At 41.8% G+C, this 26,855-nt stretch overlaps 1 protein-coding gene across 1 annotated transcript; it reads right to left on the bottom strand.

The window, feature by feature from the left end:
- Nucleotides 1–322: 322 nt before the first annotated feature.
- NPS (neuropeptide S) lies at nucleotides 323–8,326 on the bottom strand. Its single transcript, XM_055813303.1, has 3 exons — nucleotides 8,242–8,326; nucleotides 3,111–3,196; nucleotides 323–781 (listed from the first exon to the last, which is right to left on the bottom strand). The coding sequence occupies exons 1-3, from the start codon at nucleotides 8,324–8,326 to the stop codon at nucleotides 572–574; spliced, it is 381 nt and encodes a 126-aa protein (XP_055669278.1). The 3' UTR covers nucleotides 323–571.
- Between the last annotated feature and the right edge of the window lie 18,529 nt (nucleotides 8,327–26,855).

The following is a 26,855-nucleotide window of genomic DNA, read 5'->3' on the forward strand; positions in this document are numbered from 1 at the left end:
CAAAAAGAAACTAGAAGTTACAAGCAGGGCCCGATTCTGTCTTTCAGCAGTGGCCCTTCGTATCTTTGCAAATCTGAAAGGAAATGTGCTTTTAAATCTGTATGAAGATTGCCAGAGCAGTTGTCTTCAAGTAAAGGTGGTTTGGGCCAGGGCAGCGCAGGCATGCCTCGCCTCGCTGCTGGGTCTGCCTGTACGGCAGAGAGGAGGGATGCCAGGAATAACACTGACAGCCTGCATGCACACATCTAGTCAAAGCACAGGATTATTTTGGTATTAATCAAAAGCAAGCTGATTAAATCTGTAGCTTGACAAAGAAGGGGAATTAACCAAATGAAAACATTCATTTCAATACAAAACTTTATGATACTGTAACTTTGGAAACAAAGCCCTTTCTGAGAAATCCCATCTGCTCCACTTGGCTTGTGCTCTTTGAAATAAACATCTGTTTACATGCTGAAGACATGGGTACATTTGTCTCTGTTGGTTCTACCATAGAAATGCATTAAAATGATTTTAAGCACAAAGTTAAACATCAGATGCTAAAATCGGGACTGTGGTTTTGGACATTTGTTTATGACTTTGCTCTTCGAAAGGAAGTTTTTTTAATTCCTGATCCAACACCATTGCGAAAGGACCGTTTATTGAAAGGCATCTCCAGGTAAGGCTTTAAAAAAGCCAGTTCTTCATTCCTGCCCACCTTGGCTAAGCAGTTATTCAGCAGGACGAGGCAGTAATCAGATTTTCCATACAGCTGGCAATTCAAATAAAAAGGATTGCTGCTCTGAAGATAAAAAAAAAAAAAAAAAAGAAAAAAGAAAAAAAAAAGAAAAAGGAGAGAGATAAGAAAAGGTAAAATTATGGATTCCTGTATTTGCCAGGACTTGTTCAGTATAAAAAGCAAACTAGAAACACAAAACCAATCTAGGCTGAGAATGACAAGGATGAATTGTTATTTTCTAAGGACTCGTCATATTCAAAATCAGATTTTTTTCGTAGTTATCTAGAAAGCTTAACTGTGGTATTTCCAGGATAAAATACTGATACTGTTACAATAATGTGTATGGTATGAAATGAATTGTTTTCCGTGATGCTGACCAGTTGTGACATGTAACACAGTTTCCCTAGAGTAGCATGCATGTTTATTGCTGTAAAATGAGGGTTTTTTCCAGTTAACAATAAAACAGTATCATGTTATCACTTGTGTCAAGTCATGTAGTTTAAATGATAGATAAAAGAAAATGAAAATACCTGTAAAACAGAAATTTGGGAGAAGCTTTCTAGTAGTTATGGCTAGTTATGGTAATAGTTATGACTAAGTTTAATAATGACAAAATAGTAACGGGAATTTTAAAAAGTCTTGATTAAAATCCATGTAGGCTTATGTATGCTTTCCTTTTACTTGCACCTTACAGTATAAAAATGTAAACTACATCAAAACTTTTACAAATTTAAATTGCATTTAAATAAGCATTGAATTTAAAACAGAACATTTCCTGGCATGTCTACAGTTACTATGTGCATCTTTCATGATTTGATTTACCAGCTTGTGGATTATCTATCGAAAATAAATACTCTGCCATCATTTCTAAAGCTGCCTGTATTGCATTCTTGCTCAGGGAATGGATGCATGCAAAACCTTGGGGTCACCACCTGCCTTCACTGGCACTGATGGTAAAACTGCAATTAGCTTCACTAAGATTAGTTTTAATTCAATATGCTGTTACTGTTATTAATGCTGTTTAGGACCTAACACTTTCCCTGTTCTGTGGGTATAAAAGGTAGATTAATGATGCTTTTTGCAACCAAGAGCGTGCGCCCAGCCTGGGGCAGCTGGGCAGGCGTGGCTCGCTGACCACCCATGCAGCCACCTTTTCCCACTGACTGGGGACTTCTTCCCCAGCCTGAAGTTTCTCCCTAACAAGAAGAAATACTTTCTGCAAGAAACACAGACACAGAGAAATGCCCCTTGAATTTTTAGCTGCTAGCTCACACCCTACACAGGGACTTACACGACTGAGTAAATGACTTTATTTTAACGTGCCAGATACTCACTGAAAGAAACTCATTTTACCGATTATATCATTGTCATAAAGAGATCCATTAAGAAACGTGGCTGCTTAGATCAAGCTGTGTCTAAACTATCCGTGAACAGCAATGGAAGATGATTCAGCAGTTACAGAAGTAAAACATACAGAGGAACCGTGCGATGGATAGATTAAGGCTAACAGGAACTTCACATCAATAAAATAAACAGCTGCACAAGTAGCCACCATTTCTGCTAGCAACAGATCACCTTAATGAAAAGATAATGATGCAAACACATCACAGGAGAAAAAGAAATCTGAACTGTGGCTCCTAGAGCTGATTTTACAGCAATAAAGAAACAGGGAGTCTAAAGAAGACTTTGTCCGAAGCAGGGAAATTGGACGTCATTAGAAATAAAATATCTCACTCCACAATGGCAAAGTCTTAAATGTTGTACGCATACTTTGACCACCAATCCATCATGGTAACCTGGTCGAGACCAGCAACTGAAAAGATATTAGCGTTATTCAAGTAACCCGTCTACTTCAGTTTTATAGGCTGTTCTGCTTGCTTTCACAGTTCAATCAGATTTGTATTACTGATCCTATGCAATGATTTTCCTTAATACATACATAATTCCCTTATACAAGAATTTCTCCTTTACCTACACACTAACAGTGACAAATAAATTTATTGGTTTATAAACTAGCTAGCAATAAGTGAAATTAATACATATATTTTATTGTACCTATTTGATTTAGACAAGGAATTTAGATGAAAGGGAGGGGAGACTGATGTTTTTGTCTTTCCATACAATATTTCAGCTCCCCACACTCTACATTAAATATGTGATAGGTTTCTCACATGATTATTTTAGAGGCTTGCATATTTTATTAGTAACTAAGGCAGAAACTGAGCTATACACCAGGAAAATTAGGTAATAATATTTAACCAATAGCTTTAAAACAAGAAGCTTCTTCCATTTTATAAAAAACAACAGAAAGAAACAAGCAAACAGAAAAAGAATTCATTATTTAAATTAAATGAAGCATCTAATCTTCTGGTAAGTGGGGAGCATGACTTACCGTGGAAGGGACAACTGGGTAACTCGAGCACAAGAGTATCATTGAGATCCAAAGAATGAAAACAAAGTTTAACCTGCATAGACTTCAAAGAAAAACTGAGATCAGTTAAAATGGAAAACAAAATCAAGCCAAAATACATGCATACACATAAACAGACAAACAGTGTATTTTCTCCACATACAAAGTAATCGGCAGGGTTTTTACCTGATCATTTCTTACTCAGGAGTGTGTATGTGTGTACATGCAGTTATACTACCAAATTCCTCACATATCCTTTCAGTTCTTTCTTAGATGACCATTTTATACCAGAGTTCAGGAGTGAAAATGTCACCAAAGCTGATTTTATTATGACTAATTGGTACTTGTTTGGCCTTTTCTTCTTGTTAAATGGGAAAATGGCAAGAACGCACACTCAGCTGCCATTATGAAACTACCAACTGATTTCACTCAAAGTGGTCTGTTCAAATGTCTCTCAGGTGTGTTTACCATTAAGTCTGTATCATTATAGCGAGTATGGGCAGAGGTCTAAAGACTTCAGAAATACATTTCAAGAATTTTTTACCACTTCTAAGACCTTGTAAAGCCTGGCTGCAAAGGAAAAACAGTAACAGTGCACTTTAAATAGAAAGTTCCTCAAACTCAGAGCTGCCACAATACATAGAACAATATGCAACTACATAGAGCTTTTTCTTTTTCTCCCCCCCCCTTTTTTTAAAAATGTTTACTTTTTAACGCGCCCCATTTTTAAGTGTTTTTCCTAGAACTTAAGTTCTTTGGACATTAATTTCTTCTCTTGCATGCAGACATTAAGTTTACTCAATCAAATCTTTTGTAGGATTAATAAATTCCATTAATCTCCATCAATATAGCAAATGTTTAATGTCTAAGAGCATCATTTGTTACTGCAACACATTTAATTATGCAACATTTTAGGGGAATCTGTGGTTTATTTATACAAAGTACTGTAAAAGCAGTAAGGGTCCCACAAAGATGTCAATGTTAGACTGTGCAGGCAAGGTAATGCTGAAAAACATTAAATTCAATTTTTTTCCTTAGGATGAAAACGTTAGGGATCTTTTTTTGACAGTCACAATGTTAGACATTCTCGCCAGTGATTCAGCAGCCTCAAACACTGCAATGCCTTCGGTGTTGACTCTGAAAAACTCAACATATAAGGGCTCCAAAAGGGAATCTGAGTGAGTCTTTGTGGAGACCTGAACTGTTATAAATTATGGCAACTTTAACCGGAATGCTCAGGCTTCTGATGTAGATGCATTTAATTCCAGGAGGTAGAAACCAGTAAGGCCTTCAGGTAAGGCTGGAAGAAATACAGTGGCACGTAAGAGCCTTTAATGCTTTTTATAGAAAAAAATCGTAATTTCATTTCAGATTGTGGTGGAATATTTTTTTATCATCACTGTATACGGTGGTGTTGATCATGTCAGTGGTCGATATAATCCAATGGCTCTTAAATGACTTTTAGAAAGTACATGTTTGTAGTCGCTGGTAAAGTACTTCAGGATTCTTCAGGACCAACAGGACTATGGAAACATAAGATGAAATTAGCCTCATTTAAACACTGCAGTAAGCAATCCATTTATAAAAGCTGTCAAGAGAACATTTGACTATTTGCATATTCAGAATGTGTCCTCTTATTCAGAGAGAAAATCCTTTCGTTTGGAATTGAACATCCCGTTCCGACTCGTACAGGACCTCCAACTCCAGCCGATAAGCGGATTAGCCCGTTTCTGCTGCAATGAAAAGCACTTCGGTTTGGATTCTGCTGGAGCATCATTTAGCATCAGCTTTCACTGTATCCACATTTAGTTTAACTCCATTTTAATACAAAATTAACCTTCACACAATATTATTTGTGGAAGAGAGGGACAAGACTACGCTTGTGATTCCAGTTCAGGATTTCTAGGTTCAGTGTTGGAGCCTTAGACTCGGGTAATTTGGTGCATTAGTGAGTACTCAGGTTTTTTAAATTATGAGTTGTTTGAGTCCCTGGTGACCTCCCATTGTGCCCGGTCCGTACCTCCTATGCTTACCTTTATCACATCCCTCTAAAAGGGTGGATTTGGCCACACTTTTCGCTCACAGGTTTTGCACGAGAGGTGCCCAGAGAGGCATCTTCATCACGAGCAGGTGGTGAAAGGACAACCCAAGCGAGGACAATGGAAATCCCCAAGGAGCAAACCCAGGCAGGATGAAGCTTTGTGGAGCCTGGAGCAAAGCAGCAGGTTACAGGGAGTTCGAACAACATGGGGAACACAGCTCTTATGTGACTTTCTAAGGAAGGGCAAAAAGGTGATCAAATGCCCCCATTAAGGATGTTTCACGCAGCAGGTGGGAGAAGGAAAGAGACTCATATGGGCAACAAATCTCCCAAGCACTTTGCAAAACCAATTGTGTCTGGTCTGCACGCTAGGAAGGAAAGAAAGGTTAACCTGAGGTTTGGCATGTATTTCATTCATGCTCGTATTATAAATGCTCATGGTAAGTTCTTTCTCAGCAAAATTCTTCAGTCTGGTTTCTGTTTCCAATTCTAAAAGCCACCTATGACAGACTGCGGTCCTTAGGACCTGACTCTAAGAGGAGACAGCCAAGTAATGTTTGGGTTTTTCCCCCACAAAATCCACGAGCAGATTCCACCTTTCTAGAGGCTTTAGCCAGCTGGGCCACCACAAACGGCTTTCACACGGGGCAGACGCAGATGGCAGTTAGGTGAGTATGAGTTACTGAGATATCACCAACCCAGAACGGGGCTCAAGGGCTTTGCCCACCTCTGAGACAAACAGACGTGGTATTACCTGAACGGAGTGAAGATTCAAGCTCTCACATTTGCCTCTCACTTCTTTGAGTTTATTTTTTCTAGCTATTCAGGATGCAATTTAACACACCACAACTGTGATTTGCATGCGTAAAGTGTATATGGAGATTTAGATACATTCAAGATATTCCCACTTCAGGTTTGGATGAATCAGGTTTAACAGAACAAGTGGCAATTGACATTTCTGTCTTCTACTCTGTCTGCAGAGCACCCAGTCTGAAGCTTTGCTCCCAGGTAAGGTTCAGTGGCAGGTATCATAGGTCATATGAATCATTAAGAACCATAATAAAAATTCCCAGCATCCATAAAATTTGCATTTTATGAGAATAAATTAGCAGCAATAGCTTCCACTTCCCTGCAAAGCCAACCACCACTTCTTCCCTCCTGCTTGCATTGTTAAAGGAACAGGGTATTGCACCTCGCTGCTGCTCTCATTTGGTTTCCCCATGACGAACATAGCCAACACATCACAAACCTTGCTGATAAGCCTATCGAGCCTTGCAGCTTAATAAGGCTAGTAGGCTATAAGCTTTAGAACATGGTACTTCCCTCCCCCATCACAGTAGTAAACGTAAAGTGTTTACACGGGCATTGTGTACCTTTGCTAAGGGATCAAAACAATAAAAATGAAAGGATACACCAAAACTTGTCTGCACGGTCCACTGGCGTAATCCCAAAACATAGTAAACCCACAGCAGGTTAGTGGTCTGGATAAAGGCAAGGTGTTAAACCTTCTTCCCTCCTAGGATGCTCACAGTGAAACCTCAGCATGGATTTCTGGGAGAAAACCGCCTGGATATTTTCCTCCGAGCTCAATTTTTTTCTTGCTTTCACGAACATCAAGAAACCACAGAGCCAGGATGACTTGCTTTGAGATCGTAGCAAGGTGCAAAATGGAAATTAATTGTATTCACAGCCTATATATCTGTTTCTAGCCTCAGTGATAATGGGAAATCCCAGCGAGATGCAAAGACAGCAGAAAAACAGAAGTCAGAAAGCAGGTTTGTTCCCTCGGTCATTATAGCTGGGTTCTCACTACCAGCAAGGGGACACAACCAAACCCTGTGCTTGCACCACTGAGATCTCATCTACAACGGCACAAAGGAGCCAAAAATTTGCTGTCGGTGCACACTTTATTTCTGGGATTTTCCCTGCCATGATTGGTTTTAATCCCCTTAAACTTGGTTATGATCCAGAAAGAGCATGTCCCTGGCCCACGGGGTAAGGGGTTGTAAGGCCAAATGGTGCAGCTCTTGCCTTCCTCCTGCCCTTGGATGTTTGACCGGGCAGCGGCTGACCGACTCCGAGCGCTCCACGAACACATGGCACTCGTGCCTGTGGGCTGCAGCCTGTCCTCTGTGTTATTTACTTCACTCCTCTGCCGCCCAGGTGTTGGCACAGAAGTGCTCTCTGTGGAGGATGCGATAGTCTCATCAAAGGTCAGGTGCATATTTTCGCAGTCCATCGAGGCCCGCCTTGGCTGCTGTGGATAAACAGCTCTGCGCTCCTGTTACAACTCCAGAACTTCTCCAGAAGGAGACACACATTCATTGGATTTCATTTTGCTTGCTAATGCTGTCGCCCACCAAGTCCTGCGGGTGATACACTGCTCAAGCTACCTGCAGACGGGGAAGGCTCCTATGCTGAGCGGTAGCGTGGCAGCCCTCGCTTAAAAGACACACGGCTCCTTTTTAAAACCTAATTTTCAATGCGATTCCACTCAGGCATTGCTCCCCTCTAAGTCTGCGTTAGCAATGGTTATGGCTTCAGCAACACACCGTCTGACACACAGGTTTGATCTATGAGGAGAAAAAGAAAATCAAAAAGGCATTAAAGCAAGAAGCAGCACTGCCACTCCTGCCTCCCACTCCATAATGGCATTTTGGTCAGCTTGCTTTGCCTGGAGAGATGGTCAGCAGCTAGGAGGTATGCAGCAAACAAGCAGTGTTCCAGTACGTAAAGGAACAGGGCGCAAGGCTTGTGGACATACAGATAATGTGAACCTTGGGGCCTGAGTTGCCACCCGATTTCAAAGCACTTCTGCATCGTTGGAGCTATGCCCATCACCGTCACAACAAAGGGGATGAAGCTGCATCCTGAGCCTCCCAGGCCAGAAGCAGAAATTAACTTTAAAGTCACGTTTTTGATCCTACCTCAGACAGGAATTGTCAGCTGTGTCATAGCATCCTCAGGATTTTAAAGTCTAAATCATCATGTATAATTATATATATTCTTTTTCCTGGTTACTGTCAACATACACAGAGATGATGTGGGCAGAGACAGCATGAGTTTCCTTACCCCACGCCCTAGCATGAGGCAGAGCTGCTGACTGCGTCGAATTCTGCAGTGACGTAAAACCTGAGCCTGCAAAGCCAAACGTCATCGTCGCCTACGGACCACAGTGTGTGGCAGCTTGCCGGCCCTCTGCCGAGTGCACAAATGTCCATGCAACTTATGCTGACGCTTCCGTGTTCATGTTATATCCTTTGTGAAATGACAAGAATAATGCTCTTGGCAAAAGGACATGGCAGAAGATATTTCCAATCTATAGATGCTCTTGCATTTTTGTTAGATTTGATTCAGAAAAACAATCTGCATGAAGTGCAACAACATGAAAAACAAGCTCTCATTATTCTCTATGCACCACAACCAAATGTTAAAGTCATTTGATAATTTATCTGGAGGAAAAAAAAAATAAAAAAGCAGAGCAGACAAAACTTGCTCAACCCATTAAGGGTAGACTCAGCAACTGAAAAGTGGCAGTAATTAACATTTTTGCTATGCTTATTTGTGCATGCCAGCATAATTTATGCTTTCAGAAATTTCTCAAATAGATCCTACAGGAAGTTGCTGCCTAAGAAAAGATGTCAGTGCTGAGCTAAAAAGACACCTGTCAAAGCTGAAACCCAATTTTTGTTCGGATGCAACAAAGATCTCGATGATCTGAGAAAGTCTGAATAGTTGTTGAAGCAGAAGCAAGAAAGAGAAAAGAGCCTAGATAGACAAGAAAAGGCAAAGTTTTTTTGAGGAGGAGGAGAAAAGGATGTAGGAAAGTCTGATGTGACTTAAGAAGGAGAGATCAAACTTTAAAAGAGTCAAGGAAAGCTAACATAAATAGTATAAATAGCAGGGAATAGGGAGAAAGAGTTGGGTGGCTTTGAAGGGCATGATTTGTTATATATGTTATTGCGTTGTATCTCAGGGTTCTCCCTGGATAAGGCTACGAAAGACAAGGAAACAACATCCAACATTTTTTATTATGCTAAGATGCCAACAGAATATTCTGGGTCAAGCAGTTTTGCACATTTTCATTTACAGAATCTCAGTACAAAACCATTTTTTTTTTTCCTGCTCTCTGAGTCCTTGAGATGTTATACCAACAAGCACTGTGTCATTTGGGAATGGAAAAAAGGGAGTGACAAGTTAGTCCCGGTAGCACAGCTAACCCAATGAAACACTTCAGGGGAGGAGGCAAAACATGGGACACGCACCTGCAGACCTATAGGAACTGCAAGGTCAGTGAAGGACACAGAGGATGTCAAATGCTCATCAGGACACTCACCATCACAGACTGGACGGAGAGGGGTGAATTGCTCACACCTGAGCAGGTTTTTATGCAATTTGGAGTGACCTTCAGGAAGGAAAACAGGTCAGCTGAAAGCAAAACATCTGTCACCGGTCTCATTTCCTCTTCAAACAGTCCTGGTCTGATCAGCTGGGAGAGAAGCAAAGTTACCCCTCGTCTGGCACAGAATTATGAGAAAATATCCAAATTGCAACTCAGGGGTGGCTCATTTCCTTCTGAACAGGCAACATTTGTGAGAGAGAAATCTCAGCTGTTCCACAGATCAGCTCTTGGCATTTCTGGAGAAGGGTAAGATGCCAGTTTGAATTTGTGACACGAGACCTAAAGTACCTTGAGGAAATAAGTGGCTACATCTGCAACAGCACTCATCATTTGTAGGAGGTGAGAGGACACACCTTTTTTCTCCACAATGCAAAGCATTTTCCATCTGTTCTTCCTGCTCTTTTAACTCACTGCTATTTTCTTTCTACTTGTCTGTGCCACTTAAAATAAGCAAGAATATTGCAGCCTCTTTAAAGGAGCCATCCTCTTTCACAAAAGCCTTTTGATGGAAGGGTCTTCTCCAAAATGACCTACCAAACAGAAAACAAAAACCCCAGAGCAAGCCTCACATTGTGAATATGCTTGTGCTTTTAAATTTTCTGGTAGGAATATAAAATCAGACTGCAAATCTGCCGTGTTCTACAGGCAGTCGAGACACAGACGTGGTACCCAGGCACCGGGAATGCTCCATGCCTTTGGTCTTCCACGACTGACGGCAGGGAGCTTCACTACCTTGCAAAATGCCAGCCCTGGATCATTACTTGGCAACTATCCCTGCTTATAAAGTTCCTCAGGTAGGAGAGAGGTAATGTTGCTGTCATACAATTCGGTGCCCAAGCTGACATGCCTTTTGTCTGAACATAAGCTACCGAGAGGCCCGATTTCCCCTCTTACAAAAGGCTTCATACCAAAATACCACATGCCAAAATGCAAGCATTTCTTCATACCCGATTATGTTTTAGCACGTGATATAACTCCTCAAGAAGTTATATCTGCCTCCCTTACTCTTCTATTACACGCATCAATACCTAACCTGCAAACCTCATCTCTCTCCCTGTCTCCGCCTTCTGAATTCCCCTTTTAGCAGCAGGGTCTTCGGGGCTTTTTCTGATCTGTACCCCTCCCCACAGCTGCTAACTTTGGAGGTAATCAACTGCTACTTCTTAATCAAGAGTACAGATCAGCATGAATAAACACAAAATCCAATATTAGAAGAGCTGATATAACCGCACTCTTGGGGGAAGAGGAAAGGACACAGATGCTGAGGATCAGGATTGTTCTCCACGGACAGGACACTAGATATTCTCTAGCGACTTACTACAAAGTTTCATTGCTCCAGTCTCACAGGAAAAGTGTTGAAGGCACAGTACATGAAAAAGACCAGCTCTCCATTCAGCTTGACACTATACTGACTGCCAGAAGCAAACATGTAGTCCACAAAAAACGCTGTGACTCTTTTTTCCTTCCAAAGAGCCTGCCTGCTGACAGCTAGTTCTTTCATTTGAGCAGTAAAGGTTCACGCTTTTAAACCCAATTCCCATCACACAACTACACTGAAAAAATTACATGATGGACTTCAATATTGCAATTTTCAATAAAGACTGAGCGAACCCCAGCTGTGAGGAGTGAAGGCAGACAGGGTATAACTTTCAAAGGGGCTGACGGCCTGTTTTTAAAAGCAAGAAGCACTGGGAGCTGAAGGACTTGACTGTGCAGCAGCAAGGAGCACACCTGAATTAACACTCGTGGAAGCACCACACGCACCACTCCCCTGGTCCTCAATGCCGAATAACCATGCAAGTGTGGTGGGACCCAAGCCATCCCAGCGGGGTGTATGGACGTAGGGACTGTGCCCTGGAGACAAGGTGATGCTTCTCCTGGCGCTGCGCTGAGCACCATCTCCACTAGCTCAGGGATCTCTGCGCAGGTCTCCAGTGCCTGGCACGGGTCTGCCCTTCGCCATTTCTTCAAGAGATCTGAGATGCTCCAGACTAGTACAACAAATTATGAATGATCAGCTAAGAAAGCGAGGCTCACACAGTTCCTAGCCTCTGCCACAGCAGGAATAACAGGACCACGTTACGTATAGGAAATCCCTTGAAACTCAGATAACCTTACAGTTCTCTGCCTTGCCAAATTTCATAATATCAGCATCATCTAAGCCAAGAGGACAAGAGCTAAAAATACCCTGATTCACCTCATTGCAGGCTTCTAATATGATGGCAGAGTCTCCTAACATGTGCTCTTTTCAAGTGTTGAAGCTTGTGGCCTTAGGGCATGTCTATACCACGGGCACATCAAGCTAGCTTGGATACCGATAACTGCACACCAAAGACGTGACCAAGAGGCGCAACCCAAAGATTTCCCAGTTCCCTGGAATGATTCACAGTTCAGCTCTGCTGTGGTTTCTTGATGTGCATCTCAGAGTCAACGTGTGAGTTTTCAGCGCCAAATTATGCACTATGTTCTTAAGTCACATCCAATTCTTTTACAATCCCTGTAGTTCACAGGCTGTAAACCGGCTATTTCCGTTCCAGATGTCAGAGATGGGAAAGACAGAGCCTGATGATGTCGAATTTCCCAGGGCTGTTTTCTAACCTACAACCTTTCCCAAGGCCCGCTGACACATTTGGGGTGGCACAGCATGAAGAGGGGCTGGGGCTGGGTTTTGAAGAAGAGCAGATTGTGTCCATGCAGACTCTGTGTTCTCTGCTACGCTTCTGAGGCCAGTCCCATGTTCTGCTAGAATGACTGCGGTACAAAACTAAAATGCATTGACCACGGGTTTCCCCCCCTGTATTAAGTGATCTTTTGATTCCTCCCTTCCTATTTTTAGCCATGTGGGGGTTTTGTCTCTGGTATGGTCCTGGTTCACCCGCCCACCGCTGGACCCTGAGCAGCATGTCTCCCACGTTCACAGAAGCTATCACCCACTCAGTCCTGGCTGGCCGGCTGTGGCCGGGCTACATGTCTTTCCAACCTGAGCCATCAAATACTCTTTATTCTGGACAATACCAGACCCATGAAGGACCTTAACTTCAAGAGGAAATGTCCAAAACTCATCCAAATCATATTTGCTTTTCTAACCTCCGGAGAGGATGGCGAGGCATGTTTGCTGACTGCAAGCTCTGTAGCATGAAGAGAAGCTGGCCAGGCAAACCCTGCACCCTGCTGTGGATGAAGATGTTACAGTTGCCTGGGAAACTGCTCCATGGGATCACTAAAATGTATTCTATATGTTTGCCTTCAAATACAAGATTATCACCTTGTCTACGAGCAGTGTCAGAAGAAAATCGTGACACGAAATAAACTCAGACTGTAACCTGCAGAAATCAATTAACTCTTTTACGGCATTAGCTGAAATTTAACGGAGCTAAAGCCAATATAAAATGCCTCGTTGTCCAACATCACCAAATCTCCCCTGAAAGAGTAAAGGTGGGTTACAGTTACAGCATCTCATTCCTCAGCAAAGGACACAAGGTTTAAATCCGCTGGTATATTATTAGCAGGTGAAAGAACTGGCTGGGGAGAGACAAAGGTTCTATAATCAAAGGAAATGGCATTATTCAAGGACTGAGATTATTTATTTAGATTCAATATTTACAAATTTGATTATGTTTTTTTTTCCTATTTTATGAAAGAATACATTCAATACTTACAGAAAGAGCACCTGTAGCCCTCAAACCCAGCCACAGATGGGTGGGGGGGTACATCCTCTGCTTCCTCATCGCAATGAGCAGTGCGGGACTCATGCTTAGCCAAGAGGTTAGAGCTCTGCCACATTCCTCTCCCAAGGTTTTCTCTGGTACTGCACTCATGATTATGCTCACAAACCCCCACAGACTTCATGGTGAAGAAATTCCAGTAAGAGCTGGCAAATGCTGATTTGGGGGAAAACAGGTTTAATAGTGAGCAGGAAGGAGTAAGGAATTAAGGTTAGATGACATTTTATTACGAGATAACAAACCAACAAGCCAAAACAGGATCGTGCTGTGTCTGAATATGGTGGGGGGATGACACTGGTTTTAGAGGAGAAAGAGCAAGAAAGAGTAACAGAATATTGCTCAAAATGTTCTATTTCCACAGCACTTTAAACAAAGAACCCAGCATCATTTCACTGCTTGCTTACCTTAAATCAAAAAACAACACTGTGCTTTAATTTCTCCTGTGGGTGTAGTCAGCTCTTAAGTTAAAATCCAGGCTTAATATCTTCTACTCATAATTTAGGTCACGGGCTGGGAAGCAATATAGGAAATAAGAGAGAAATTTCAAGCTTTGCAAGAGATGCTAAAACTCCATCCTCTGCTTGCGGTTCCCAGGGCATCAACTGCATAGACTCCTCTGCTCTGAACGAGCCAAGTCTTGCAGCCAAAAATGAGAGGCTGAAATTCCTTCAGGATTTAAAACCCGAGTTACCAGGCCTTTGTCAGGGTCTGTCTTCCATCTCTGGCTGCTCAGCTGGCTAAGGTCAGCAAAGAATTTGTTCTGCTCTTAACTCTGAATGTCTTGTACCCCGTGGGCAGCTCAAAAAGCTGCAGAATAAAGTGAGGTGCGGGGCTCAGAGCTGTGTGGCAGCATTGGGAGCGCTCCGCTCACAGCTTCGCTCTTCTGCAAGGGTCAAAGAGAAGCGAATAGGGATTGTCAAGGAATCGTTGGGATCATGCAGTGCACATGCATGGAAAAATGGAAGAAAAAAATGTGTTTAAATAGCAGATTGCAATAGTTCCGGTCTGGGAGCATTTTGGGGGATTATTTTTTTTCCATTCTTTGGGTAGTGTTCCAGTCCTTCACTTAAAAAATACCCATAAAACAAAACACCCTTCCACTCTTGTCTCTGTTACACAATTTGTGGCATTATTTTCAGTATTTCAGCTGTGGTACTGTATATCATTAGAATTACATACTCTGTTATCAGTCATTGCTGTGTGACTTGCTACCGTTTATTATGCTCATACTCATATAAACATAATTACATTGCACAAGGCTATAAACTCCACATACTGGAGCATGTAAATATCTTTCTTGTATTTATTAAATTGTGTTTATATGCATTCTTACTAATTTGTATTGTTTCTTTCTTGTTAAATATAACAACAAAATATAATTGAGTCTTCCATTCCTAACGGGAGTGGGGTATTTATTGCTAAAATATATGTGCATAGATTTTTGTACATCAGAAAATCATCTGGAGTCTTAGACAAATGCAGCAGTCTGGTAAGGAAGACCTGTGATTTTTGCTGGTTCATCATCAGGCCTGTGCAGATTGTTTTGTCCAGCTAGAAGAACATGCTGCTAAAAACACAGTCAGGTCCTTCAAAACTGCACAAACAAAATTAAACCTCCAGGAAATTGTATGCAGTTGGTTCCTAACATATATTTTAAGTGTAACTGCTTCTACTTTCTTTTTTTAGTATTTCAGCTCTGGCTTGATTTGACTAAGCGATGTTTCAGGAGAAAATGTTAGAAATAATTAATCACATCAGAGGTAAAGATGCCATACTATTTTAGTGTACATCCGATGATACTGCAGAGAACACAGAATTTTATGTGACCCATTACCAGCCTGCCTCTCTGTATGGTAAAAAAAAAAAATTAAAAAAAAATATAGAAAATTATATTTTGCATATTTTCCTCTTGTTTTAGCATTAATTTTAAGTAAGTTTAGTAAGCATAGCACCAGTCTGACAGACCAGTCAGCCGAGGCTGGACCTTGCTGCCAGTGTGCTCAACAGTGAACCGAAGGGATGACTTCCAGCAGCTGGGATGGCAATTCCAGCATCCATGCTCTGATAATTCCTTGGCCTCGCAGCAAGGGCTGCCAATAAGGCTGTCAAATTAGCACTTGGGGAGATGGCGTCCTGGGACGTGGACTTCTTCCCTGTGGGTGAAAAAACCTGTTTCAGGCTGGGCCTCAAAGAGCCCACTATCAACAAGGGCTGGAGAGCTGTATTAGCCTCCTGGACGGGGGGAATCAATATCTGGCAACTGTTCCCAGAGATATCCAACCTGCTCTAAAGGCTCATTTTAAAAACAAATACAGCTTCAAGATATTATCGTGATGCAGGAATGCCAGCGATGCCTAGCCTAGCCAACTCTCATATCCTGTGGTTATTTTTTCTTCATTTGTTTAGGCACTCCAAACAAACCACCTAGCACCACTGGCCACTGCCAAAGCACCTGCAAGGGGGATGTGCACCACCTCTGGTCATACTGCAAAACTCATCCCATCAGGGATACAGTCATAGCTGGGCCCAGCAATCCACTCTTACCTTCTGTTCTCCTGAAGGCAAGAGCTGAAAGCCCCTGCCAGAGCTCCATGCCACCAGCACACAAGATCTCACCAGAAAGCTCCGTGAGAACAGTTTTCCAATGCAGAGGAGAAAAATGACTGTTTCCCCAGGAATACCAGATCCCATGTCAAAAAGTAAAAATAAATAAATAAATATATAAACAGATAAATAAATCCATTAAGTGGGTCAGAAATCCCTAAGTTTCTATGAAATATTTTGTGACAAAGCTAAGCAAGTACATGAACAGAATGTCAAGTAACCAGATAAAAAAGATTTTCACATGCTGTTGGACAAGCCATAGATTGTTGTTTGTATTTTTTTTGTTTTTTAATAACTATGTTTTCTTCTCAGCCTTTCTGCAAATAAACTTTGCTATACATTTGTTAGGGAGAGCGATGCAGCAAAACATCAAGCAATAAAGAAGAAGCAATCTGTGCCAATTTCCAGGTGGCTGGTCAAAGACATTAGAAGTTTCTGGAGAGAATTCTGGATGCTGATTAAAACCCCACAACAGTCACAGGTTTCCTTTACATCATACCCGCTGCTCTTCTCTCCTGTGTTACTACATGTAGAGGAGAAAAATGCCTGGGCTGAAATGTCCTTGGGGGAAAAAAATGGTGATGCTACAGTCCTGGGGGATGCTGATGGAAAAGTCCATGTGTTCCAGTGTGTGCCTTTGCCCATGGAAAAATCCACGAGCATTTAAGACATTAGAACTTTATGCAATTATTTTATTCTGTGTTAAGTGGAAAATAGGAATCGATATTTATTGTGCACTTCACAGTCCTGTGTTTAGCTCCAAAAAGGCTTTACGTTTGATAGCCAGAGAGACTATATGTCGACAAACATATGGACTGTGCATGTTACAGACACATTATGAAGCAGATTATTTTGTGAAATAGCTGAGAGCTTCAGGAATTTTTTCGAAATGCCTAACACCACTATGCGATTGTAAATTAAGTGACTAAATTATTTGAGATTATAATTTCAAACAGGGTTTCTATATTAGAAAGTCTTTTGTACTTGCTTCTAAGAGTGTGTGATTTATATTGCAATCTATAATTTATTTTGCAATAGTACATATCTCTATTGATTTTCATAATTAGTATTATTGCAATGTTTTGATTTTGTTTGTAACATTTGCATATGTTTACTTGAAATTTCTTTGAGCCAGTACAGCCACATGTTATACAGCCCTGTCCTGCAGTGGCAGAGAACTGGAAAAACACTCTTGCAAAGACTTCAGCTCAGCAATTTTTATAGTAAGATGTCCTCAGGGTACTGATTTAAACTTATTCCCAGAACAGGTCCCGTGAAGGACTATACTTGTCTGCAGCAAGCAGGTACAGACCATTCCTATCCATCTCTAATGCATTGCCTCTGCACACAGAAATGGGGATTGACATGCTTTTTGCCTCAGATTTTAGCTAGAAAAGTATGTATTGATGTGATTACCTTGGAAAGCACAGTTTTTCAGTCCTCCTCCCCTTTTCTTCTGCACTGAAGAGCAGCCAGCTTCTGGGAGAGTACGGCTGGGAGCTCATGACTTTTGAAGCGCCGTTCAGTCGGCTGCAGGCTCAGTGATGATGGAAAATTCTAAGATTTCAGTAGTGGTAGCGTTAATCTGGACTTTCATTGCTTAGCAAATAATTTAAGAGAAATCATTACAATGAGAAAGTAAATTAGAAAAAGCACTGACATAGAAAAACGTCAGATGAGATGTAAAGGATGCTTTGTCCCAAACTCAGGTAAAGCATGTGGTAGTGACATGCTTTTTAAATATTTGCATTGCCTTGGTTTACATTTCTTTGTGCAGCTTACCATTATCAATAGCCTGAGCTTGAGACTGTGCTGAATACACTAATTCCAACAAAAAAGAATTCACAATAATAATAATAATAATAATAATAATAATAGGTGCAAAAGAATGTCCACAAAGATCGATTTGAAAGTATAGTGGTAATAATGATCTCAATTATTGTAGGAAGCCCTGAAAAATGAAGGCATTTCACACAGTAACTGAATGAAGTGGGCAGACAGCAGAACACACTACCTGGCATGGCAGTCATAAAGTGTTCACGACTTTTAATTACATTGCTGAATGTCTGCTTTCACAACAAGTTTGTGACAGAGTCGGCCATACAAAAACCTGCGGGTACACAAAAGTCTGTGGCCGTTCGCAGACATGAAAATGAGACTTCCAGACAGCCGTCCATGAGCTGAGAGCTACTGCCAGCTCTTTGCTGTAGTAACAGGAATATGTCTAGAAATGTCGAAAGGTCTTTATTGCCGTCTGTAGCATCTCCCAAGTCAATTCGCACAGCAGATGAGGAAGACGTGGAGAAACAAGGCCGAGACTGCAGCGCAGTATCTCACCCCTTCCAGTGTTACATTCTGAGATGCTGAGAACAACGAGGATAGAAACGATGGGTAAAACAAGTGGGTTTAGGAAAAGCTCCTATCTGCTTTCTGCGGCAGTTAACGATCAAGAGATTATTCGCACGTGAGAGTGAGTTAAGGCGCAAATGTCCTAAACCAGCTTTGGATGGAGGTGCTGTCGTGGCGTGACGATGCCAGCGCTGCCAGGGCTGGAGCCTGCAGCCACTGAGGCCACATGGGGGACGCTGCAAAGGGCAGCACCCTGAGAGCCAGGAGGGACGGGGTTTCACTGCCAGCTGATGAAATCTTGTCCTAGTACTGCTGTTACTTGTTATCTCACTGCAGTGTGCCCAGGAAACCCAACCAGGCGTGAGAACCAGGCTGCACTTTGCCTTATAAGAAATAAGAAAAACTGTCCCTAGCTGTGCCTGATTTTTTTTTCTTTTTTTTTCTTTTTTTTTTTTTTCAGGATATCTCTTAAGCCATTCCTGTCAGCACACTCTCCTGAGAAAGGACCTGTCAAAAAACAGGTGTCCCCAGAAACGAAGCACTGCATGAACATTGATCATAATAGTAATTATTTTGCAGTTTGAAGAGGAATGTTTTCAACGTCAGACAACTGTGGATAATGGTCCTTTTCCTGCCAGCTTTCACCAAAGGTCACAACAAACCCTGCGTAGCTCATGTCTGCATGACAGGATCTCCCTTCCTGGGAGATATTTCTCAGTACCAATGAGTGAAATGCCATGGGATATCGTGAATGAAGACAGAAAAGGAACTAAATCTCACTGAAGAGATAAATCTCCCTCATCCAGATGTCACACAACAAGGAAGAAGCCTGGTCAGTCAAAACTGTGTGGTTGTTTTTATAAATGGCTTTCTGCACCCAGCAAAGCTTCCTCTCCTGACACTTGCGTGATGGACTCACAACCTCTCCTTCCCTCTCGGAATGCTAGCAGCCCTCCTCCAGGACAGCTCACCTTTTTGTGCGGAAGGGTCTGTGCTTTGCAACCGTTCAGTAATTTTTTGCCTGGCTGGGAAATGCTTTCCCATAGCTCCCTATTTTTACTAGGGTAGCATGCAGGTACAAAACCACTAGAAATGGGTATGGAGTGGAAAACTCCAATTCCTTCTTTATTTTTCATACTCCTGCTTTCCCTCTGCAATCTGTTGCTCTGCCTGAGCCATTACCCGCCTTTGTACAGCTGCTCTTGCAATGTCACAGATCTGTTGCTCTGGAGCAGACACCAGTGTTCTTCATGGATTATTGGAGGGACAGATGGCCTCGGAGTGAGCTCTGCTCAGTCCCACCAGTGCTGGTGAGGGTTTTCCCCAGGAGTGCAGATCCAGACAGTGCTTGCTAAATGTGCGGAGACCGAGTAAACCACGTGCCTCCTGCCATGGACCATCCTGCTCCCCCTCGGCCCATGCCTACATCTCCTTGCACCCGGGTGGTGCTGGCGTGCTCAGACCCTGGGCACTCTGGGACCACCGAAGCTGCTTTAATATGTACCATCAGTTTCAAGCTGATGGAAAAGAGGAAGGATTAGGTGACATCATTGACGGTTATGGAGTGTAACGGTTAAAGGCCCTTTCCCTGCCTCTACCAGAGCCTTTACAGCCACTGTTTTTTTCAGACATAACATGCAAAGTGGTATTTTCGCAGTGCTGGGGCAGGCGGCTCTGAGCTGGGCACGAGCAGTTCATGCATTGGTGTATGTCTGTGCAAGAGCACCCTGAGCCAGGAATTTCTCTCACTGAGGTTAATGTGAAAACCTCTTCTGATTTCGGTCATGTAGAGTTAAAACACGTAGGCGGTATTTATCCAGTTTGTAATGAGTGATCGCACAGGTGTGTCTTCTGACTGCATTCAAAACTGGGTGGCAAACGATGTCAGGAGCAACAGCTTGCAGGGCTGCGATGTTAACAACAATACCAAGGATACCAAAAGCAAGGTGGAAATAGTTCACATGCACTAACTGCCTGGGACAGCAAAAATGGCAAGAAAACCATCAAATTTCTAGAGGTTTAAAACGCTGGTGGCAACAATGCATATATAACCATTTGGTCTGATTCCCAGAAAGACACACTTGTTCCTCCTGACTGGGTGTTGAGTAAGAAACACACTTTGGGGATGCAGCCTGAAACATGACAATTGGTCAGAGCTGCTTCATTGCTTTAAACAGACAATATTTGTTTATATAAAGGTCTAAGTAAAATGTTGTCTCTGCAAGCTGAGTCAAGTGCCACTCAACAGGTTCCGAATCTCTTGAGCAAGTGGAGACGCAGTCCATGTGACACAGACAAATGTGAAGTGCAGTGCAGACAGAGTATAAAACTGATCAAATGGGGTGCAAAATGAAGAAAACAGAACTAAAATAAATCTTAAGGCTACTATCTGGGCAAAATGTCTCTAAAGGGGAAAGCTTCAAAAATGATGGGATGCAGTCCATACCTCAGGATGGGACTATTTAGGATATGGTAACTGCCTGGTGTTGCCATTAATATCAAAGCATGCACATGCAATAGCAGCATGTAGGCACAGGTATAAATATTTCTTGGGGAAATATTTTAAAATTTTGCTATACAGGATGAAGGTTTCTAAAACATTGATCCAGCTAAGCTGGCATGGTCTCATTTTCAGCACCGACTATTTACATATGATAAATAACTCATTCCTCTGAATCCTTCCTAATAAATAAATAAGTACCCTTGAAAAAAGGATTATTTTCATGTAGCTAGAGAAAGGTGTTTTGATTGCTTATGGATTTTTTGAAGTGCTTTAGATCTTCCTTTAAATTTGCTCCTTATGTTCCAGGAACAAAGATGATTGTCAGGTTTGATGCCCAGCCTTGCAGCAGAAGGCCATAGAGAAGCATATTCTGGTTTTGGTGTGCAATTTAAGAGCCAACTTGAAGATTCAAAACTACCTTAAGACTCTTAACTAATCAAGGCATAATATATGTAGGTTAAAACTGAAATAGATCTACACTTTCTTGAAAGCATGTATCGGTGCATACCCTAAAAAGAAAATACCAAAAAGAAAAAGCAGAAAGGAAATAATATGAAAAATAACTGCTACACCCCCTCTCCCATGACTTGAAAGTCAGAAATTCAGATCAGTTATGAGCAACCTAATAGCTATGAGGCAATCCATTAAAACCACGGACAGGAAACAACAGATAATAATGAAGTAGAAGAGGTTGAGATGATCAACAGTCTCCTCCTCCCATCTCTTGATATTAATTACTTTTCTGGTTGTACAACAGGAAGCCTACTTTTTTTATATGACCTGTTTCAGCATATGAGGCTCACCAACATTCACCTGTGGCAAAGGGGCTTCCAGAGGGGTTGCAGCAGCTCTGCCTGCATTGGTGATGCTTCCCAAATTGGAGTTCTGGTAAATGAAAACAAAAATGTCATTTTTATTTAAAAAAAAAAATAATCTATTGATGCAAATACAACATTTCATGACTTATCTTCTGCTTATTAATTTAAGGATAATTTTTCTTCCCAAAACCTTACTGCAAGTCACTGACAGGTTTTGGTTTTTTTTTTTAAATTTTAATTAATTTAATCTGAGCATCAAGAAAAGATGAGAAAATGCTATGCTGGTCATGGGCATGTGAAGGTCCCATTTCATTCAAGGCAACAGAAAATAGAAATGTTGAGACATAAAAGCCTCCCTTCGATGACAGACTTTGGAAGCATGCGGTAATAGCCAGGTGAAACGATTCAGGGCACACAGCTCATTTATAACCTCTGTCCAAGGCTGTCACGGCGCGGAGAGCTTGGGGCACTGTGGAGACACACACCAGTATATTGGCAAATGTCGAATCTATCATCCAGAAAAAGAGAGGAGGAAGAGTCAGAGAGGCTCTGTGGAGGTCTGGCTGGGACAAGGAGAAAAAGGTCTTCCCGGGACATTATCTTACTGTGTCGCTTCGTACCATCCATGTTTCTGAGAGATGTCAGAAACGATCTCAGCAGCGAATGCAGTGGGGCTCTCCGTTTCCTCTGGAACGGTGTTCCTAATTGTCAGCAAAGTCTGTTTCACTCTTCATCAGCTCCGCGCACAGCAGTGAGGGTTTAGAGAAACTCCACTGCGGTCAAAGTTTCACCGAAATCAAGGTGAAAGGCAATCTGATTTCAGAGGAAGCGAGCACAGAAAGTGCTGCTGGAAGATCCAAGTGCGGTTCTCAGGGAGAGAAGAGTCAAAGTAAGAACATCACCTATTTACTCAGGAACAGAGTGATTTTACTAAGCTGTTTAATACAATCCAAAAATGTGCCACTGAAAGCACCTTTCAGGTTAAAGACTACCTTTTTGGTTGTTTGCCCTTCAGGGACCGCTGACCGAAACGCTGGTTTTCAGACCTCGCACGTACAACTTCAATGGCAAACCAGAGCAACAGCCATTGATTTTATTTGCCCACACATTTAAATAGGAATATGTAGATACAGTCTGTACCTACATATAGATTTGGAGATATATCTACACTGTCAGCCCTCATCAGTCCGATACTGCAGCATGCAAAATCTCCATGCAGGACCTGATTTAATGCCAGGAAGATCCTGCAGCCCCTCATACCTCTTCCAGTGCCACCAGTAAATTTTGCAAATGATGACCTTGTGGCTCAGATATTCAGAAGTTTTCTTGGCGAATATTACAACAGAGTAAGCTATGGTGATGCTATCCAGGGCTAATGCTTATGAAAGGCAGAAAACCAGTATCGACAATAAAGAATTTTGGTGGCGAGGGGTGGAAAGACTGTTAATATTCAAAGCATATGTACATTGAAAATTAAAATAAATGCAATTCTTGCCATTATACACTTTGAGACTTTTCTTTTTTTTTCTCCCTTGCAGCTGAAGAATTAAAAAGTGCTCTTACATGCAGTAGGGATAAAAACACATTTAGTACAGATGTTAAAAGAAAGCGTATCAGTGAACTGCGAAGTGATTATGTTGTACCCCTGGGCAATAAAGCTGTCATAAAATTTCAAAACAAGATATGAGAATCTAGGACAGTTCTGTTGTTGGGTCACAATGTTTGCTTTGCAGTCACATCCTCCATTTTCTAGTTATAAATTAAATTGCGACATTTCTAGTATCAATTCCTCCACTGTCACTAAAAATATGCACAAAATCCTGTATAGATTTAAGAAGCAGAGGGGAGATTGTAACAGCAGAACATGGATGTAGGTCAAAACTAGTCATGGAATAAGTAAAATGGGGGAACATGAGACCTTTGGGCTTTTGCTCAAACCCAGACGTCTTCAACTAATTTACTTGTTATAAACAAAATCTGAAGTTTCGTTTCTGTTATCCACCTAGACACCCACAGAAGTGTAGGGGTATTGATTAATAAAGCCATTTTAGGCACAGGAGATGCACTAGAGAGAGGTTCCTCCAGAAGGCAATTTTAAACATCTAATGCTGAACCATCCCCTGGAGAAGCCCATTCTGCTCCTCTCCGGGGGGAAGGAGGGGGGGGGAGGGGGAAGGGGGGGAAAAAAAAAAAGAAAAAAAAAAAGGGAAAAAAACCAGAAGCAGCGCAAAGCCAAACAACAAATGAACCAAACCAAACAAAAATACTTGCAAGGCTCTTGGTCACATTCCAACGGGGAAGAGAAAATTGTGAAAGTCATCTCTGCAACTGGAAAGTGGTTTTTTTCCTACAGTTATACAGCAGTGACAGTCTTTGGGATTGATTCAATTTCTCCATGTTTAATAGAGTAAGTGCAGCATCAAAACACCATATTTACAAGCTGGACACACCGCAAGAGGAGTGAAATAGCACCAGCAAATCCCCACAATCAGGTTTTATTAATAACTAGAATGGGGTCAAGGAGGACTAAGACAGAGTTGCCACCAAGTGCCCCAGCCATCACCAAGGCAGCCAGTCAAGCACAGTGAAATGGCTATAGGGAGCATTTGAAGGCATCACACCCCCACCCCCCACCCCCCACCTCCAAAATATCTATGATACACAACGAACTTGCAAAGTCAGCAGAAATAGAGCTAATCCTGTAGCGGAGAGGGTAATTTCAAAAGGTAATTGATGTCTTTTTAACCTAGAACTGTCAAACTGTATTGAGAATAATAGAGCCTGACAAGTCTAAAGTTAAAAGAGAAACTGTAAGATTGATGTGCTTCAGGTCCTGAATTTTAACGCTAAGTTGGCATTGGACTTTTATCAGGCTGGTTATCAGACAAATATTTCCCAGTAAATAAAAAAAACAAAGGAAAAACGGTCTAATGCTTAGAGCAAACCCTAAAATACTCAAAATCCAGCGTCTTCCCTTTACATTTGTCAGAATGGTTGAATCCCATTTCTCTTAACAGGTACAATGGGCTTGATAAGAGCAGCGTGTTGGGAAGTGGAGGTCATCTAGAATGATAAAATCAAATCTGTTTAAGTGAAAACGCTTTTAAATTTACCTTATACTTATGTTACTGCATTGCCAGCTTCTCTGTGCTGCAGAGAGGCAGAAGCAGAGCTCCACGTTGAGAATTTAAGGGCTAAAAGCCTTGATTCAGTGGAAAAGAGACAGGAAAACTCACAGAAAGCCATAGAAACTGGAGACCATAACAAAAGCAAGGAGTGGGATGTGAAGCTACAGAGAATGGAAGTGTCACCTTTGCTTACATCCCCGCTAATTCAGCTCCTCAGGTCGGGCGTATGTTCTCCCTCCCTGTGTGTTCACCTTCAGAAGGAAAAAAAGGGAGTGATGACCAATCCTGGGAAGTTTTGGGGGTGCATGGGATGAACTAGGGAAAGGATCTGATTTTCAAAGGGCTGAACGTCCTACAGCCCTACGCATCCCAGCGTTCAGACTGCAAAATGCACAGACTTCTCGTTCTCTAAATCCTTCTCATTTATGAAATGGTCACTAAAGGTTTTAAAAAAAACCTTACAGGCATTAAATAAAAAAAACCAAACAACAAACCAACCAAATCTAGGCTAAAATAGAGCTTTAGGAATAACAAAGTAATGAAAGACTCCATCAACTTCAGGAGGCCAAGATCTTAACATGCACATCACCCACACAGTACTTTGCTGCATCCACCTCATTTTAGTGAGGTCCGAGGACCAAAGTTGTGTAAGAGAATGGCATGATGGAAGATGTAGAAAGTTTAAGCAGCAAGATAGCTAAAGTGTTCCTCAGAGAACTGAAATGGCACTAGTTAAATCCACAGCTTTTATTTGCAATATAGAAGATACGCATACCTATGTCATCAAAATCTAAATACCACAGTTGGAGGTTTTTGTTTCAATGGGCTAACTTAGAGAAAGTGAAAAAAACCCACCCAAACCCACAGCTAGCTGTAATCTTGTGTATCAATTCACAGGCAAATAACGCAAGACTCAGTTGCCAATACCAATTTCACAATAACTTTAAAAGTTTAGCTCCCATTTACCCAAGCACCTGTTAGGTTTGAAACTGAGCAGAAAGAAGAAATAAAACCACTAGTTTTTTTTGGGGAATATTATCTAGAACACTCAGGTGGTAGTTTCTATAATACAAGTAAAAACCAGACCTCCTTAGTGGTGTTTCCTAATGAAAATGTCCATAATCCTTGACCCTCCCCCTGCATTTAGTTGTAATACTTGATATTCAAAACACAATTACCTATCTCGGAGCTGTAATTTCAGTATTTCTAATGCTAAGTAAAAAGAAACACCTTGTTAGCACATTCCTACCACAGCCCTTATTTTAAGTATTGCGATTTTAAACACCGACCACCCTATGATGGTGGGAACTTCAGGCAGGCGATCCCATGAAGCCTGCACCAACTGACTGGCAATGAGCTGACCTGTTCCTTTTCAAAAGAGGCGCTTCAAAGGAGACAATTTTTCTCTCTGAAACAAATTCAGGGGAAAATAGCTGGATACCAATTTCTAGGGAGGGACAAAAGGCAATGAACACTGTTTTCTCTAAGAATGTGCCTCATACCAGTTACGGTTTGTTCAGCTTCTCTGTGTGCAAGAAGATTCTGCAAGCAGCTCACAGTTTAAATGATAGAGTGATTATTTATTGGCTGACACGCAGGGAATACAGCTCGCATTTGAAAAGCCCCTTAGCTAAGCAATGGTACGGCCATTATCCCTGATAGAGCAACCAGATCCTCGATGCTGCTGAGTAGCCCTCACTCCTCAGCACCAACACCTGGGTGGCATCAGTGTCCTGAGCGACTGACGCGCCAACCAATGCCCCACTGAAGCTCAATTCCCTTCCCTGTTCTTTCTTTTTATTATTATTGGTTTTTTTTTCCTTTAGGGTTTTATACTTTTCCATGCAAACCTTTTTTCTTCTTGAATGCTGTCCCGTCTCAGAAACCCTGCCCCAGAGCCTGGCTCCCCAGGCGACCAGCAGCTGAGCCCAAGGAGGGACAGGAGGCTGCGGCAGGGGTAGAGACACAGGATTACCCAGCAGAAGAGAAAGGGGGCAAAAATGTACAGAATGTATTTGAAATACTTAATAGCACATATAGTCCACTGAATTGCCCAAACTCCTCTTTATGTGCAGCAGATGATACATTAATTATTTTATAGATAATTTCTGACCCATCATCATGATACAGCCAAATGCTTGAAAGATCATGATGATT

This window comes from Falco peregrinus, chromosome 1, assembly GCF_023634155.1.
Source record: "Falco peregrinus isolate bFalPer1 chromosome 1, bFalPer1.pri, whole genome shotgun sequence".
Taxonomy (NCBI): Eukaryota; Metazoa; Chordata; class Aves; order Falconiformes; family Falconidae; genus Falco; species Falco peregrinus.

Bases quoted from the DNA above. Each gene is read 5' to 3' on its own strand.
- NPS (XM_055813303.1), bottom strand. From the start codon at position 8,326: ATGACGTTTGGCTTTGCAGGCTCAGGTTTTACGTCACTGCAGAATTCG. The intron at 3,197-8,241 runs GTAAGGAAACTC...CAGTTTTTCTTT, and splicing joins GCCTCATGCTAGGGCGTGGG to GAAGTCTATGCAGGTTAAAC. The intron at 782-3,110 runs GTAAGTCATGCT...TTTTATCTTCAG, and splicing joins ACCCAGTTGTCCCTTCCACG to AGCAGCAATCCTTTTTATTT.